At 43.3% G+C, this 14574-nt stretch overlaps 1 protein-coding gene across 4 annotated transcripts; it reads right to left on the reverse strand.

Annotated features, from left to right (window-relative positions):
• Positions 1-313: 313 nt before the first annotated feature.
• Positions 314-14520, reverse strand: LOC133059451 (small ribosomal subunit protein eS4, X isoform-like). 4 transcript variants are annotated; one of them, XM_061146563.1, is made up of 3 exons: positions 12790-13021; positions 4710-4770; positions 314-1211 (listed from the first exon to the last, which is right to left on the reverse strand). In XM_061146563.1, exon 3 carries the CDS (start codon positions 1202-1204, stop codon positions 413-415), a length of 792 nt encoding a protein of 263 aa, XP_061002546.1. In that variant the 5' UTR covers positions 1205-1211; positions 4710-4770; positions 12790-13021; the 3' UTR covers positions 314-412. The 4 variants fall into 4 exon arrangements, with proteins under 4 accessions (XP_061002546.1, XP_061002545.1, XP_061002548.1 ...); XM_061146562.1 differs by lacking the exons at positions 4710-4770; positions 12790-13021 and adding an exon at positions 14348-14520; XM_061146565.1 differs by lacking the exon at positions 4710-4770 and having other exon boundaries at positions 314-1206.
• Positions 14521-14574: the final 54 nt, after the last annotated feature.

Genomic DNA, 14574 nt, shown 5'->3' on the forward strand with positions numbered 1-14574 from the left:
GCAACTGTCTGTCATCCAGTAGCCTTCAATATATTACAGATTATGTATGAGTGGCCAGAAAGGAAAACTGGTTTTTACCTGAGGCTGGTCCTAACTCTGTTACAGGGACAACAGAAGATGGAGAAAGTAACTAAGGCTAGACACTGGGTTAAATCACATGCTGGTGCTGCTAACCTACAGAGTACAATTTGGCCCTATCAAAATTAATAAATGCATTCACTTTTTGACTCACCAGTTCCACTTCTAGGAACTTATTCCACATATGGAGGCTCACACATTTGAAATGACATACACACAATGTTAGTCACAGTAGTATTATTGGCAGCAGACTGGAAACAACTTTATTTTTTTATGTGCTATTATCTTTAACTAAGTACAAAGACTCTTCTAATCATGTTACATAGAGATCATTTTATCCACTGCTCTGTTTGGCTGCCAGCCTCTTGTCTCTCTCCTCAGCAATGGTAAGGCGAATACCCTTTCCACGGGGAAGAGAGATCCACGGCTTGTTGCCTTTGCCAATAACGAAGATGTTGGAGAGCCGAGTGGCAAAGCTGTTGCCATTGGCATCTTTCACATGAACTACATCAAAGGAACCTGGGTGTCTCTCCCGGTTGGTGATCACGCCAATTCTTCCCAGGTTAGCACCACCAGTCACCATGCACAGGTTACCAGTGTCGAACTTGATGAAATCAGTAATCTTGCCAGTCTCCAGATCAATTTGAATGGTGTCATTCACCTTGATGAGGGGATCAGGATAACGGATGGTACGAGCATCGTGGGTCACCAGATGAGGGATTCCTTTTGTTCCCACAAAGATCTTTCTCACTTTGCACAACTTATACTTGGCCTCCTCAGGTGTAATACGATGAACAGCAAAGCGACCCTTGGTGTCATAGATCAAACGAAAATTCTCTCCAATCTTATCAATGCTGATGACATCCATAAAACCAGCAGGGTAGGTTACATCGGTGCGGACTTTGCCATCGATCTTAATGAAACGCTGCATGCAAATCTTCTTCACTTCATCTCCTGTTAGGGCATACTTAAGTCTGTTTCTCAGGAAAATGATTAGGGGGAGACATTCCCTCAGCTTGTGGGGACCGGTAGATGGACGAGGTGCAAACACGCCGGTCAGCTTATCCAGCATCCAGTGCTTTGGAGCTGCTACGCGCTTCAGGTGCTTCTTGGGACCCCGAGCCATAGCTGCACTGCGCACAAAGAGAGAGAAAATAACCTGAATATTCATTGACGGGGCCTAATTTCTACAAAATATTTTTTTTAAAACTGAGGTACAGTTGATATACAATATTATGTTAATTTCAGGTGTACAATACAGTAGCTCACAATTTTAATTTCTATTTTATATTCTATCTATAGCTATAAAATATTGTCTATAAAAAAATATTGGCTATATTCTCTGTTTTACTATAATACTTGTAGCTTATTTACATTATATACATATAGTTTGTACTCATACCCCTATCTTGCCTCTCCCCTCATGGGACCTAGTTTGATACATTATGCTATCCTACATAAAGCAGAATCCTATGTGGTATAAAAAAAAAAAATGAGGAAGCTCTGTTTGAATAGGAAAAACTCTAAGATATATTGTTGAGTTTTAGAAGGTGAGTGTGCATAGTTCATTATTTTTTATATAAAAGATGGGGAAAGAACATATTTAAGTACAATGTATTTTAGATATGCACAGAAGGGCGCTTCAGGAGGAGGGTCCACAAGGAACAGGTCACAGTGGGTGCTGCGGAGGAAAAACGGCCAAATGAAAAATAAGTGGGAAAAAAACCTTTCCATAGTATCCTGATTTTTAAAATACTGTACTATATAAATGTGTTATGTATTAAAAATTAAGACAAAAATGAAGTCAATGATAAAGACTATGAGGCAACATGCAGAAATGAGATTAAGATAGGTGGGAAAAAAGAAAAAAAACTGTATTCAGTAGGGTCACAACTATGTAAAAAAACCCATGTTAGGGTTTCCCTGGTGATCTACTGGTTATGAATTCACCTGCCAATGCAAGGGACATGGGTTCGATCCCTGGTCAAGAAGATCCCCACAAGCTTTGGAGCAGCTAGGCCCATGCGCCACAACTACTGAGCCCCCAAGCTGCAACTACTGAAAGCCCACACACCTAGAGCCTGTGCTCTACAATGAGAAGCCACCGCAATGAGGCCCGATTATTGCAGCGAAGAATAGCCCCTGTTTGCTGCAACTAGAGAAAGTCCATATACAGCAACGAAGACCAAGTACAGCCAAAAACAAACAAGCAAAAACAAATAAATCTTTTTTAAAAACGCATGTTAAAATTTCCATACATGGAAGGGACATTCTGGGTAATTTTTTATTTCCTTTTTTTGCTAATTTTTTCCATAAATTTCTGTAAACATACTTATTAGGAAAAAATTAGTAACAGAAACAACATATATACTAACAGAATGGAATATTCAGTACAGTTGCAATTATGAAGAAAAGGCATTGAAAAAGACTGGAAGAAGGGATTTCCCTGGTGATCCAGTGGTTAAGACTGCTTTGCCAATGCAGGCTGTGGGGAATGGATCCCTGGTTGGGGAACTAAGATCCCACATGCCATGTGGTACAGCTGAAATTTTTTTTTTTTTTTTAAGTGTCTCTTTCTGGGACTTCCCTGATGGCCCAGTGACTAAGATTCCACACTCCCAGAGCAGGGGGCCTGGGTTCAATCCCTGGTCAGGGAACTTGATCCCACACACAGCAACCAAGAGTCCAAATACCGCAACCAAAGATACTGCAGGCTGCAATTAAGACCAAGTGCAGCTGAATAAATGAATAAATCTTAAAAAAAAGAAAGTAGGCACAGTGTTCACAGTGGTTGTCTCTGCATGTGAGATATTAGGTAATGTTTAAAATATTACAATATTTTGGATTACTTTCATGATGGATGGAAGGAAGGTAGAAAGGAAGGAAAGCTAGGGAAAGAGAATTCTTCAAAATAACAGTTGTGTTAGGGTAGTACGGTTATGCATTATTTTTGTTGCTTTGTTCAGCTTTCCAAACATTTCATTATTTGGTTTTGTTGTTATATTAGCGGGAATAAAACTCTCACTGCAGCATAGTAGGATTCTACTCCCTGAAGTCCTGGTCATTTGCACTGAAGACTGCTACTGGTGACACACTGCTGAGGAGAAAGGGTAAAACATCAGAGACCTGAAGTCCTTAAACTGACTTAGTTGGCAAACATTTATGAAGCCCTGACTGCTAGGTTTGCTGCTGTAGAGTAAAGCACTTTAAGCAAGTATGTATGCTTCATGCAGAGATGGAAAAAGAATCCTTAAGGAGGTCTGAGCAGAAAAGCCTCGTAAGATCAGGCCTTGTAGGCAGTGATCAACTTTGTCAACGGACAAAATTAGGCCTGTCCAAGCAGGGAGTGTAGGATTCACCCATCTAAACACCTCCATTCCAGGACTCAGTGCTCCACTCTTCCCTTGCTGGCTGCAGCCATGCATGGTCTCTCTTGTAGCTCTACCACCTTTATACCAAACCCTGGGGCTGATTATCAAAGCTATGGTTATTACCTATGATTATTAGTCAAAAACTATGGTTTTTCCAGTAGTCATGTATGGATGTGAGAGTTGGACTATAAAGAAAGCTGAGCACTGAAGAATTGATGCTTTTGAACTGTGGTGTTGAAGACTCTTGAGAGTCTCTTGGACTGCAAGGAGATCCAACCAGTCCATCCTAAAGGAGATCAGTCCTGGGTGTTCACTGGAAGGACTGATGCTGAAGCTGAAACTCCAATACTTTGGCCACCTCATGATAACAGTTGACTCATTGGAAAAGACCCTGATGCTGGGAGGGATTGAGGGCAGGAAAAGGGGATGACAGAGGATGAGATGGCTGGATGCCATCACCGACTCGATGGACATGAGTTTGAGTAAATTCTGGGAGTCGGTGATGGACAGGGAGGCCTGGCATGCTGCAGTCCATGGGGTTGCAAAGAGTCCGACACGACTGAGTGACTGAACTGAACTGAAGGGTTGAACTCTCCCTAGTCCTCACCTATCTTGCCATGATGAGCATATGTCCACTCATGATCTTCTTGGAGGAAGGACATTGTTTAGTATTACAAAGCAAACAGCTCAAGAAAGGTTTTGTTCATCCAAACTCAGAGACCTGGGTTCTGATTCTGCTACTGACCACCTATGAGACCTTGGACAAGTAACTCCACCTTTATGAGCCTCTGTCTCATCTGTAAAATGGGGAAAATCTCAATGAATATTTGCCCTGACCACCTCCCAGAGTTTTGGTGAGGATCAGGTGATACGGTGTATATAAATAGCACTCTAGGACTTCCCTGTTGGTCTAGTGGTTAAGAATCTGCCTGCCAGTGCAGGTGACACAGGTTTGATCCCTGGTCTGGGAAGATCCCACTTGCCACAGGGCAACTAAGCCCATGCGCAACTACCGAGCCCACACGCCCTAGAGCCCATGCTCAGCAACAAGAAGCCATCGCAGTGAGAAGTCCCCATACTGCAATGAAGACCTAGTGCAGCCAAAAATAAATAATTAAAAAAAAAAAAATCACTTTAAATGTATAAAGGATATCCAGCTGATTGATACACAAAATGTAGTATATCAAATACAATGGAATACTATTTAATCATTATGCTAAGTGAAAGAAGCCACAGGCCACATATCATGATTCCACTTACATGAAATATCCAGAACAGGCAAATCCACAAAGATAGAAGGCAGATTAGTGGCTGCCGGTACCTGGGGGTTAGGAACAAACGGAAAGTGACTATGTAATAGGTACAGGGTTTCTTTTGAGGTGAGGAAACTCAGGAACTAGATAGTGGTGTTGGTTGCACAACATTGTTGAGTGTACTACACACCGTTGAGTTGCATACTTTAAATGGTTAAAATGATTTTATTCTTACTACAATTCTTTACTACGATTTTTAAAACAGTATAAATGATGGTTCAAATCTGAGTTTATTATAATTATTTCTACAATTAATAATCAAAGGCATTAGATGTTTAGAATTTCAGAATTCTTCATCTGTACTAGGGCAGAGTGACCAGAAAAAAGGAGGAAATCCCTCTCAGAAAGACGACAGAGCCCCAGGGACATGAACCCTTGGCCCAGGAGAAGTGTGACCATTGGAGAAAACCAGAATGCCAAGGCCAGGGAAGCACACTGACCTCTTCTCTTATAACCATCTGTGTGGACCCACCCTTTATTGGCTATGTGATTCCTCCAGGAACATTTAATTCCCAGCCTCTTGCTCCCAAACTCTTTCCCAGAAGACTAGAAGAGCATGTTCTGGTTCTTGCCCTGAACTTCTCAGACCTAAAGGGCCTTAACCTGGTTTAGCTCCTGGGCGACCCCAGACCCATAAAAGCTGGGTTTCAAAGTTGAAGAAACTCTTGGATGAAGACTTCTTGATAACGATAGTATGATGTTTTGATGACAAAGTTCTGACATCATTGAGAGCAGCAATTCATTCACAGGACACTCAGATGTACAAAGACATTATTTTCCTTCCCCTCACTTAATTTGTCTTATGAGTCCACATCTCATAGAGAGGGAACTGAGAAGGAAGGGGACAACTTGTCAATTAGGCATCTTGGTCTGCCTCCATTTCAACTGCACCTAACAAATAAATATTCAGTCACCTCATTAAAATGACCGTTTCTCTCTTCTCCTCCTCCTAGGTACCTTGGGGAAGGATCAGTTCTCAGTCTTGCAATCAACTGGTTCCCCAGTCCCTCTCCTTCTCACAACAAACCAGGGCTTCAGGGGTGGGCACATCCTGTCTGCCAAGGTTTCCTAAACTTCTTGGACAAGAGTTAACTGGGCACCGGCTTAAATAAACATCCCTTCAGAGACTCCTACCCTTGGAGATTCCTACCCATCAAGTAATTTGGGATGTGACCCAGGAATCAGTCTTGTTCTCTCTCTCGAAATTATAGAAATACTGCTCTGTGCCATATACTAAGTTCTCTACAGCCTGGATTATAGTAACCTCCTTAATGATCAAGTCCTCCAGGCCGACATAAAGGAGTGGGAGCTTAAAACATTTATAAAATAATTTCTTTCTCCCCATAACCTGTCTTTCAAGATCACTGCCTTACAAGGAGGCCCCCACCATCACCAAAAAAGGGAAACTTGTTAATTAAAGGAGAGCAATGACTTTTTTGTACAAAATTGTATCTGCTCCTCTTTTGACACTCCAGAAATCTATTGATTCTGGCCTGGGGAGTCTCAGGGGTTAACATGATTAATACAGCTATGGTTTCAAAAATATATTTAAAAATCCTCATCACTAACAATAATATCTAACATTCATCAAGAACTTACTATGTACAAGGTGTTGTGCTGCATGCACTCATGGTTTATCTTCTTCAATCTTCAGAACAATCTCATACTGTAATTATCCCCAGTTTACAGATAAGGAAACTGGTGTATCGAGGTTAAACAACTTACTCAGGGTCACACTGCTAATAGTGGGAGAGACAGGATTTGAACTAATGTTTGGGTAATTCTGAGGGTTCTTCTTAATCACTAAGATACTCCTTTCCTACTTGAGTTTGAGGCCTCTTGGAAACTGGTCCAATCATCTTATTTTACATGTGTGGAGATTCAGGATGAGACAGGGAAAGTGACTTGCCCAAGGACACAGTGTTAGGCAGCAGCAAGGCTGGGAATGGACCTCAGACCTGGAACTCTTGATCCAGAGCCCCTCCCCTCAGGCTCCATGCCTCTGTGCGGGCATTGGACGTGCAACACACATAGTTCAGTGATTGCCACTGTACAGTGTTGAACCACCTGAGGAGAGTGAGAGTCTTCAGGGAACTGAGATCAGCCTGATAGTTTCATAATTTCTCTATGTTCTTAAAATGAGAAGGGCCTATCCAAGAGCTTCAATGCTATTGTGCCGTGCATTTTCTATTCACTGATTTCTAATGTTCACATCTATTGGTTATGTCTCCAAACCAGCTACAGTCTTTCTGTTCTTTAGATTTCCAGGAATCTGGTGATTTTTAGAAAAAGGTGTCGTTGGTGGCCCCATCAGGGTAGCTTTGGACCCATAAAGGCTTGTTTCACCTTTGCAAGTTGTAAAGCCCTGAGGCAGGGAACTCCTTTGAGGTTGGGAGTAACTGGAATGTAACTAGAGTAACTCTAGCAACGAGTAACTCTAGCCACAGGATCTTTGTCCCAGCACATTTCATAACCTGGAAGGGGAGCTCTGACTTCCAAGTGGAGGAAGAAAGGAGTTCACACTTAGTGAGTGGCTGCGATGAGGCCCAAGTTAAGTAATTCCCATCCTTGCCCTGCAAGGCGGTGCTATTATTCTCACTTTACAGATGAAGAAATCAAGGCTCAAAGACATTAATTTGCCTGAGGTCTCTCAGCTTTTATATTAGTTGACCTAGAACTTGAACTGAGTCTGTTGTACTCTGGGGTCTCTGTGTAGGACACCATGGACCCATCTAGTGTGAAATGACACCTGCAGATGTTATCAGGGCCTGCTAGTCTCACCATCTGCTGCCAGACATAATTCTTCTTCATCCTCCCTCATTCCTGATCCTCCTCTGGGCTGCCAGTTCCTGATTATGTACTACTCTCATCTGCCCATGCTTATACCCATCTCAGATTTCATTTTCTGGCTGGGTGTTAACAGCCTTAATGAGGAGCTGCTCTAGAGAGGTCAGTCACTACATGCCTACCAACGCTTTCTGGGGGACTCCTTACCTCAAAACTGCAACTGTCTTCCCTGAGATGGACAACTGACCAAAGCTAGTTCAGGTATAATTAATCCAGATGCTTGTCCTTTGTGGGACCTTACTTAGCAAAGAGGAGCTGTTTTAATCAGATTTTTTTTTTAAGAAATGGAAACTGGGCACTGAATCAGTAACAGCATTTGAATTATGAAGACTGAGATTAGAAAGGGGAGTATGAAGTGGGGAAAAGTTATGATGAACCACTTCTGAAATCAGAATATATAAATGAGAAAAGAATATAGTATATATGCAGAGAGTGGTAGAAGTTACAAACATATATCATATGTCTGTATATATAAAATCTATATTTGTTTATATATTATGTATACATATATTTTACATATGTAAAAACAGCTGCAGTTTCCATGCTGTATAGCAGTTTCTGTTCTTGGGTTCCTATAAGCCCCTGTGTCCCTTCATTAAATCCCCCTTTCCTGAAGTAAACTGAATGGATTCTTTTTTCCTTCCTTGAAACCAAAGAAGTTTTGTTTAGAGCAGGAACAAACTTAAAATAATTTACAAGGTTTGAACTTCCTCAAAATTGGCAAAGGACACCTCTGTGTTAAGAGCTCCCAAGTGGCTCCAACCAAGCCACATGGAACAACTTTTAAGCTGTGAGTAAAAGTAGCCACATAATTTTCCAGTTATATACTGCTGTGAATGATACCATCCCAAACTTAGAGCTTAAAACAATCACTCTTAAAAACAAACAAAAAACAAAAAAAACCCATCACTCTTTGGCTTATTAAATTCATAATTTGGATTATTTGCAGGATCCGCAGGGACAGCTTGTTTCTGCTCCACCTGGTCTCAACTAGGGTTTGAAGGCTAGGGCTGGACTCACCTGAAAGCTTACTTGCTCACTCACTCATTTATCCACAAGGCTGGAGATTAGTGCTGGCTGCTGAATGGAGCCTCAGCTGGGGTTCTATCAGACACCTACATGGGGGCTTTCCCTGTCGTTTCTCCCCATCCTTGTAGCATAGTGATTAGGTTCCAAGAACAAGCACTCCGAGAGGTGGAAGCTATATCATCTTTTTATAACCTTGGAAGTTACATAGCACCATGGGCACACTCAGATTCAAGAGGGGAAAGCCTACATGACGTCAACATTACATAGTGAGAAGAATGTGCTGGATGTACTGTACCATGGTGCTCATTTTCAGAAAATAAAATCTGTCAGATATAGCTAATGAACTATATATATTAGGAGGATGGAGAAAGCCTGTGACCCATATTCAGACAAATGCACATTAAATCAGCAACAGATTACAAACAGCGTAGAAGACTTCAGTAACCCCCGGGAGTCTCACTACCTAAAAGCACACCAATGCTGAACTCACCAGTTAAGAAGGGAGGGGGATGGGGTGATATACTTTGGAATGATTTATATCAGAAATCATTTAAATGTTTTGGTTTTTAAGTGGATAACTTCAGTAACAGATTAACTTTCTTCTGGGATGTCAGATAAATATCACTACAGTATCCTATAATTATTTTATGCTTTATCTTTCAATAAGAGCAATCTACCTTATAATTCTCTTGGAGACACTCCATTATCTCCTAGCCTTTACTGCTGTGCAAGATAAGCCCGCTGGTACTCTACAGTTCCTTTTTAGGTCATCTGTTTTACTTCCCTGGTTGCATTTAGGATAGGATTTTTTGTCTTTGGTGTACTGTATTTGCTTTTACATTTATGTTTACCTGTGGAATTACAAAAATTCTGCTCAGTTAAATATTGTTCTCCAATCTGATGATACATGCTGCATAATAAAGAATTTATCTGGTCTTTGTCCTAGGTTCTGGGGAGGGAGCTTCTGAACCCTTTCTGATTTTCCTGAGAGAGAGGGTGTCTCTGTTAACCATGGTGGGGCTCTCAGATCACACCTGAATTTATGTTAATGAGTTACTCAGGATGGGGGCTGGTTACATCAGAAAGACCAATAATGTGATTAAAGGATTGGGGATTTGAGTCACTTGATATTAGCCCAACTTCCTCCAGGAAGAGGAGGGTGGCTGGAGACTGAGTTCAGTCAATCATGCACCTACAATGAAATCCCAATAAAACTCTGGACACTCAAAAGTTTGGTTAAGTCTTCTGGCTGATGAATGTATCAGTGTCCTGTGAAGGTGACACATCCAGATTCCTCAGGGAGGGGGCCTGGAAGGGAAGGGAGGGGGTTTAGGACTCTCCCAGAGCTCCTCCTATATGTCTCTTTATTTGTGGCTGATTTTGACTTGTATCCTTTGTAACAAAACTAATCATAAAGCCTAGCACTTTCCCAAGTTTTATAAATCATCTTAGCAAATTAAGAAACCTGAAAAGGTCATGGGAACCCCTGAATTTGTAGGTTAGAAGCAAGCAGGGCCTGGGAACCCTTGAACCTGCAGCTGGTATAGGTGGAACAGGGCAGTCTTCTTAGGGACTGTACCATTAACCTATGGAGGCTGCACTAACTCTGGGTTACTGACAGAACTGCACCATAGTATTATACACAGATTTCTTCACTCTGCAGAAATTTCAGTGTTAGACACACATGCTCAGTAAGTACTACACAGGATTATTGAAAAACCTATGATGATTCCCTATTACGTTTTGTTTCAAGAGGAGCAAACTGTGGTCCCTCTTTTTGACATCAAAGACATGCCACTAACTACAGGAGAAAAAAATGTCATACCTTTGATATCAAAATAAAACAGAGGTAGTGTGGTAGATGGCATTATTATTCCTTTAGTGTCAATTATTGGTGCTCTGTCCACATTTCCTCAAATTTATTTTCAGGTTCTGTTCGCTCTCCTGATTCTGTGTGACTTTGTTTCTAAGAGCCATGCACCCGTGATTCTTTCCGAAGGACTGGTCCAGGGCTACTGGAACTGCTTCATCCATATTCAGAAAGCAAAAAGTGCTCTTAGAGCAGTCCTTAACCGATGACTCACAGCTGTGGAAATATGAAAGTCCAGCTCTCTTGCCTTGAGTTGGGATAAACTCTGAGGTATAATTTATACCCAGAACCCCCTTTGGAGAAGGCTCAGCCCAGGACTTGGCCTGAAATTATACCCTTACTTAGCTTTGCCTCCTTCCCTGTCCTGCTCCTCCACTCCTTTTCTGGATTCTCCTAGGAACACTTCCTTAATAGAGCACTCTAATCCTTGACTCAGGGTCTGCTTCTGGGAACCTAACCTAAAACAGTTCCCAGTTATTCACTACCCAGAAGGCTGCCATGTGATCTGCAGTGCTTAGGGAGAGGGGGATTCTATTTCTTAGCCCTCCTGAGTCAAGCTTGGCCACGTGACATGCTCTGACCAATAAAATGTGACGAGAAGTATGCCACATATTACTTGAATCTTAAGAATCACTGCATGGTGCTAGAATTGTTTTTTTCTCTCTGGGGCCAAGATAGGAGCTGCTCCTTCAGCCTGGGTTCTAGAGTAAGATGTGTGAAGCAGAATCACATCTGACAAATAGGCAACATGTAAAAATGTGAGCAAATATAAACCATCTTTATTGTAAAACACTGAAATTTGGGGGTTATTACTGCAGCATAACCTAATGTATATAATACAGACAGTGTAGTTAAAAGCATATTTTCTTCTCTTTTTTTTAAAAAGCATGTTTTCTTGAGTTAAGATAGCTTGCGGTCAAAGCCAAACTCTGCCACTTACTATCTGTATAACCTCAACCAAGTTACTCAGCCTCTCTAAGCCTCAGTTTCTCCATCTGTAAAACAGGGATAGCAATGATGTCTATGTCATAAGGTTGCTGTGGTGATCAAATGAGTTACCACATATAAAGTACTTCAAATAGTGCTGATAAATGCTTAACACTAACTAAAGTAAACTATTATGAACTGTGACAGCACATCCCCAAGTTTTCAATGTTTTCTCCCACGACCACTCAACTTGGTTGCTTTCCTCAGTCTCAGTTTCTGTTTGGGGATCTATGTAGTTCTGAACTGATTTCACCTGGCCTAAGATATATCAAATCAATAGCATTCTGCTAAACTGGATCCCAGGAGGGCAAGGAGGGAAGCCAGTTTCCATGGTGTAAATATTCCCTCCATGGCCAATTTCAAGCTACCAATGGTTTAACAACTCTCTTGCAAAATCCTTGAATATTTAACAATCACCTGGAGAGCCAGCTCCAGCACACCATATGTCACTCCTTTAGCCATAATAGGTAAGTGTAAGTTCCTCCAATCTGTGAAAATCACAGGGTTTCTGAAACTCAAGTCAAACGTAAATAATTCCCCTGCATTTTACAAAATATAAAAGAGCTTTCCAAGAATTTCTTGGTTGTCCAGTGGTTAGGATACCCTGCTTCCACTGCAGGCAGTGTGGGTTTGATCCCTGGTCTGGGAACTAAGATCCTGCACGACACACCCCTCCCCCCAGCCGCCCCAAAAAGAAAAAAAAAGCTTTCCAAAATACATTAGGTTGAACATATGAAATTGCCAACATTTAACTAGCTTTGATCTACATAAAAGGTAATTTCATATGATTCAGTCTAATAGATCAAATACACAGGAAAATATGGCAGAAGAAAGAGGAGTAAGGAATGAAGGATTGGAGGAGAGAGAGGAGGAAGACGCCACCGGAAGCACGTCTGAAGAATGACCACGTGGAGCTTAAAAACTGATGTTAACTCTTCACTCCACAACGGGTATTAAATATAACTTTGGACAATTATCAACTTCATTATTTAATTGCACACCCTCTGGGAAGTATCATATTATACCATTCAAGCTTATCTAATATCTCCATTCTTCTAACTTCCGTATTCATTGCACTAACCCATGATTCCCTCCCTTTCCAGCAAGTGCGAGAAATTCAGAAAGGTCTGAGGAGAGATTTCTGGTATCTTTCGACAGGTTTTGGGGGAAACTCACGCTATTCGGGGAGTTTCATTATCCCGTGGCCCTTTTTCTCGTCATAAAGTCTCTCGCGGCAAGTTGGGGAGTCAGGGGCCTGAGCCGGGATGGCTCGTTGGAGCCTGAGGTAACTCACCTGTGCGGTGGGGATTAGAAGGTCCCTCAGAGGCTGGCCGTGACGATTAAAGGAGAAAACAGACGTGCGGGGCACGGCGCTCGGCAGGAGCCGGCGAGTTGGACAATACAAACTCCACGCGGCTTTCAAGGCCCAGCCCCCAGCAGGCGAGGAAAGAGACTGCTCCGCCAGCGGCGCGCGCAACCGCCTCGCGCAACCGCCTCAGCCGCTTCCCCGTGGCCGGCGCGGTGGGCGTGGCCCCGCTTCCCAGAATGCCGCGCAGGCGGGTCCGGAAGTGCGGGCCCGGAAGTGTGAGTCCGACCCGGGCGAAGTCTGGCAATTCAACCCCATCCTCCTCCTCACTGCGGAGGTGGCCGCGGGGTGCCCTTGGCTTCCTGCCACCGCCTAACGCCCACCGCACACGAGCAACATCTACAGTGGACACTGCATAGCCGCCACCGATACACCTCCTCACACAACACCCTCGGGGTTTCTGCCCACACAGGAATCACACCTCCGTACGTGGAAGAGAACGCGGCTTCTCGGAGCATGAGCAGGGCACCATGCAATTCAGCTACACAGGAACGGCACGTCTGACCCCTACACCAGGTGCAGACCCGCCAGCGTACACCCAGCCTTCACTCTGCTTGCCGAAGACTTGTGTGCGTCCTGTGGCACTCTAAGCGCAGCACACACAACACACATACACAGTGCACACCTCCACATGTGAAGACTGCAAACACCGTGTTTTGAGTCGTTCTCAACCCCGCGTGGAGTTCAGTTTCACACACACACAGCACAACCCAAATGACATGCATACAAGGCACACTACACCAGACACAAAATATACACTTAAACCCTAGCTGAAAAGAACACGCGTTCGTCACACACGTGCTTATATTACCCACACCAAGTTAAATATACTATAGAAGCCCTGCGCATAATTCACACATCTTACAGACACGCACACATCACATAATCACACACTCAGCAACATATACTCAACACACAAAGCCCCAAGGTACCAACAGATCCACGCTACATGTTTGTGCACAAACGTGGATAATCACACGTATCCACGCCTCAGCAGGCTGGACAGGTATACACTTCACACCAGACCCGCCCAACCCCCGGTACACCTGTGGTGCCCAGTCAGATCTCCCTGTGCTTGGGACTGGTCTGATTTTAGCACAGAAAGTCCTAAGTCCCAGGAAATGCCTCGAGTGGGGGGAGGGGGGAGGGGAGGGAGGGGAGCGGGGAATCCGTGATGGTAGTCTCCCCACACACTGTTCAAATGAAGCAGGCTTGGACCTTCAATTAGTACCAGTGATAAAATCAGGCTGCTTCGGGGTCAAAGAGATAAGGGGCCGCAGTGGCGCAGATCTAAAGAGGCTCGGGAGTGGCTCCTGTTTGCAGCCACTACTGCCCCTGGTCTACAAAAGGAATGCAGCTAAGGAGGAAATGCCCTAAAAACAAAGTTGTTATCAACACCTTCCAAAAAAAGGAAAGAGGCAGAGAGTCCTAAACACACCTAACTTGGGGGTTTTACCCTTGGCAAAACCCTTTTTACTGAGCTTACCTCCTTTGCTCCTTACACAAAACTGTGAGGTAGGTAAAGTAGGTGCTATTATGCCAAGATGCCAAAAAGCACAGGCACCTGCTTGTGGTCACGCAGCACAGGTCAGGCAGAGCAAGTTTGAAAGAAGTCCTGTCCTCCTGGTCATCCCACTCAGGCATCGGGCTCCTGCCAGTGGTCTGCACAGTCCCCCCCACCTCCACCCCCATCCTGACTAAGACACAGCAGCT

The sequence above is a fragment of the Dama dama genome, chromosome 7 (genome assembly GCF_033118175.1).
Source record: "Dama dama isolate Ldn47 chromosome 7, ASM3311817v1, whole genome shotgun sequence".
Classification (NCBI taxonomy): Eukaryota; Metazoa; Chordata; class Mammalia; order Artiodactyla; family Cervidae; genus Dama; species Dama dama.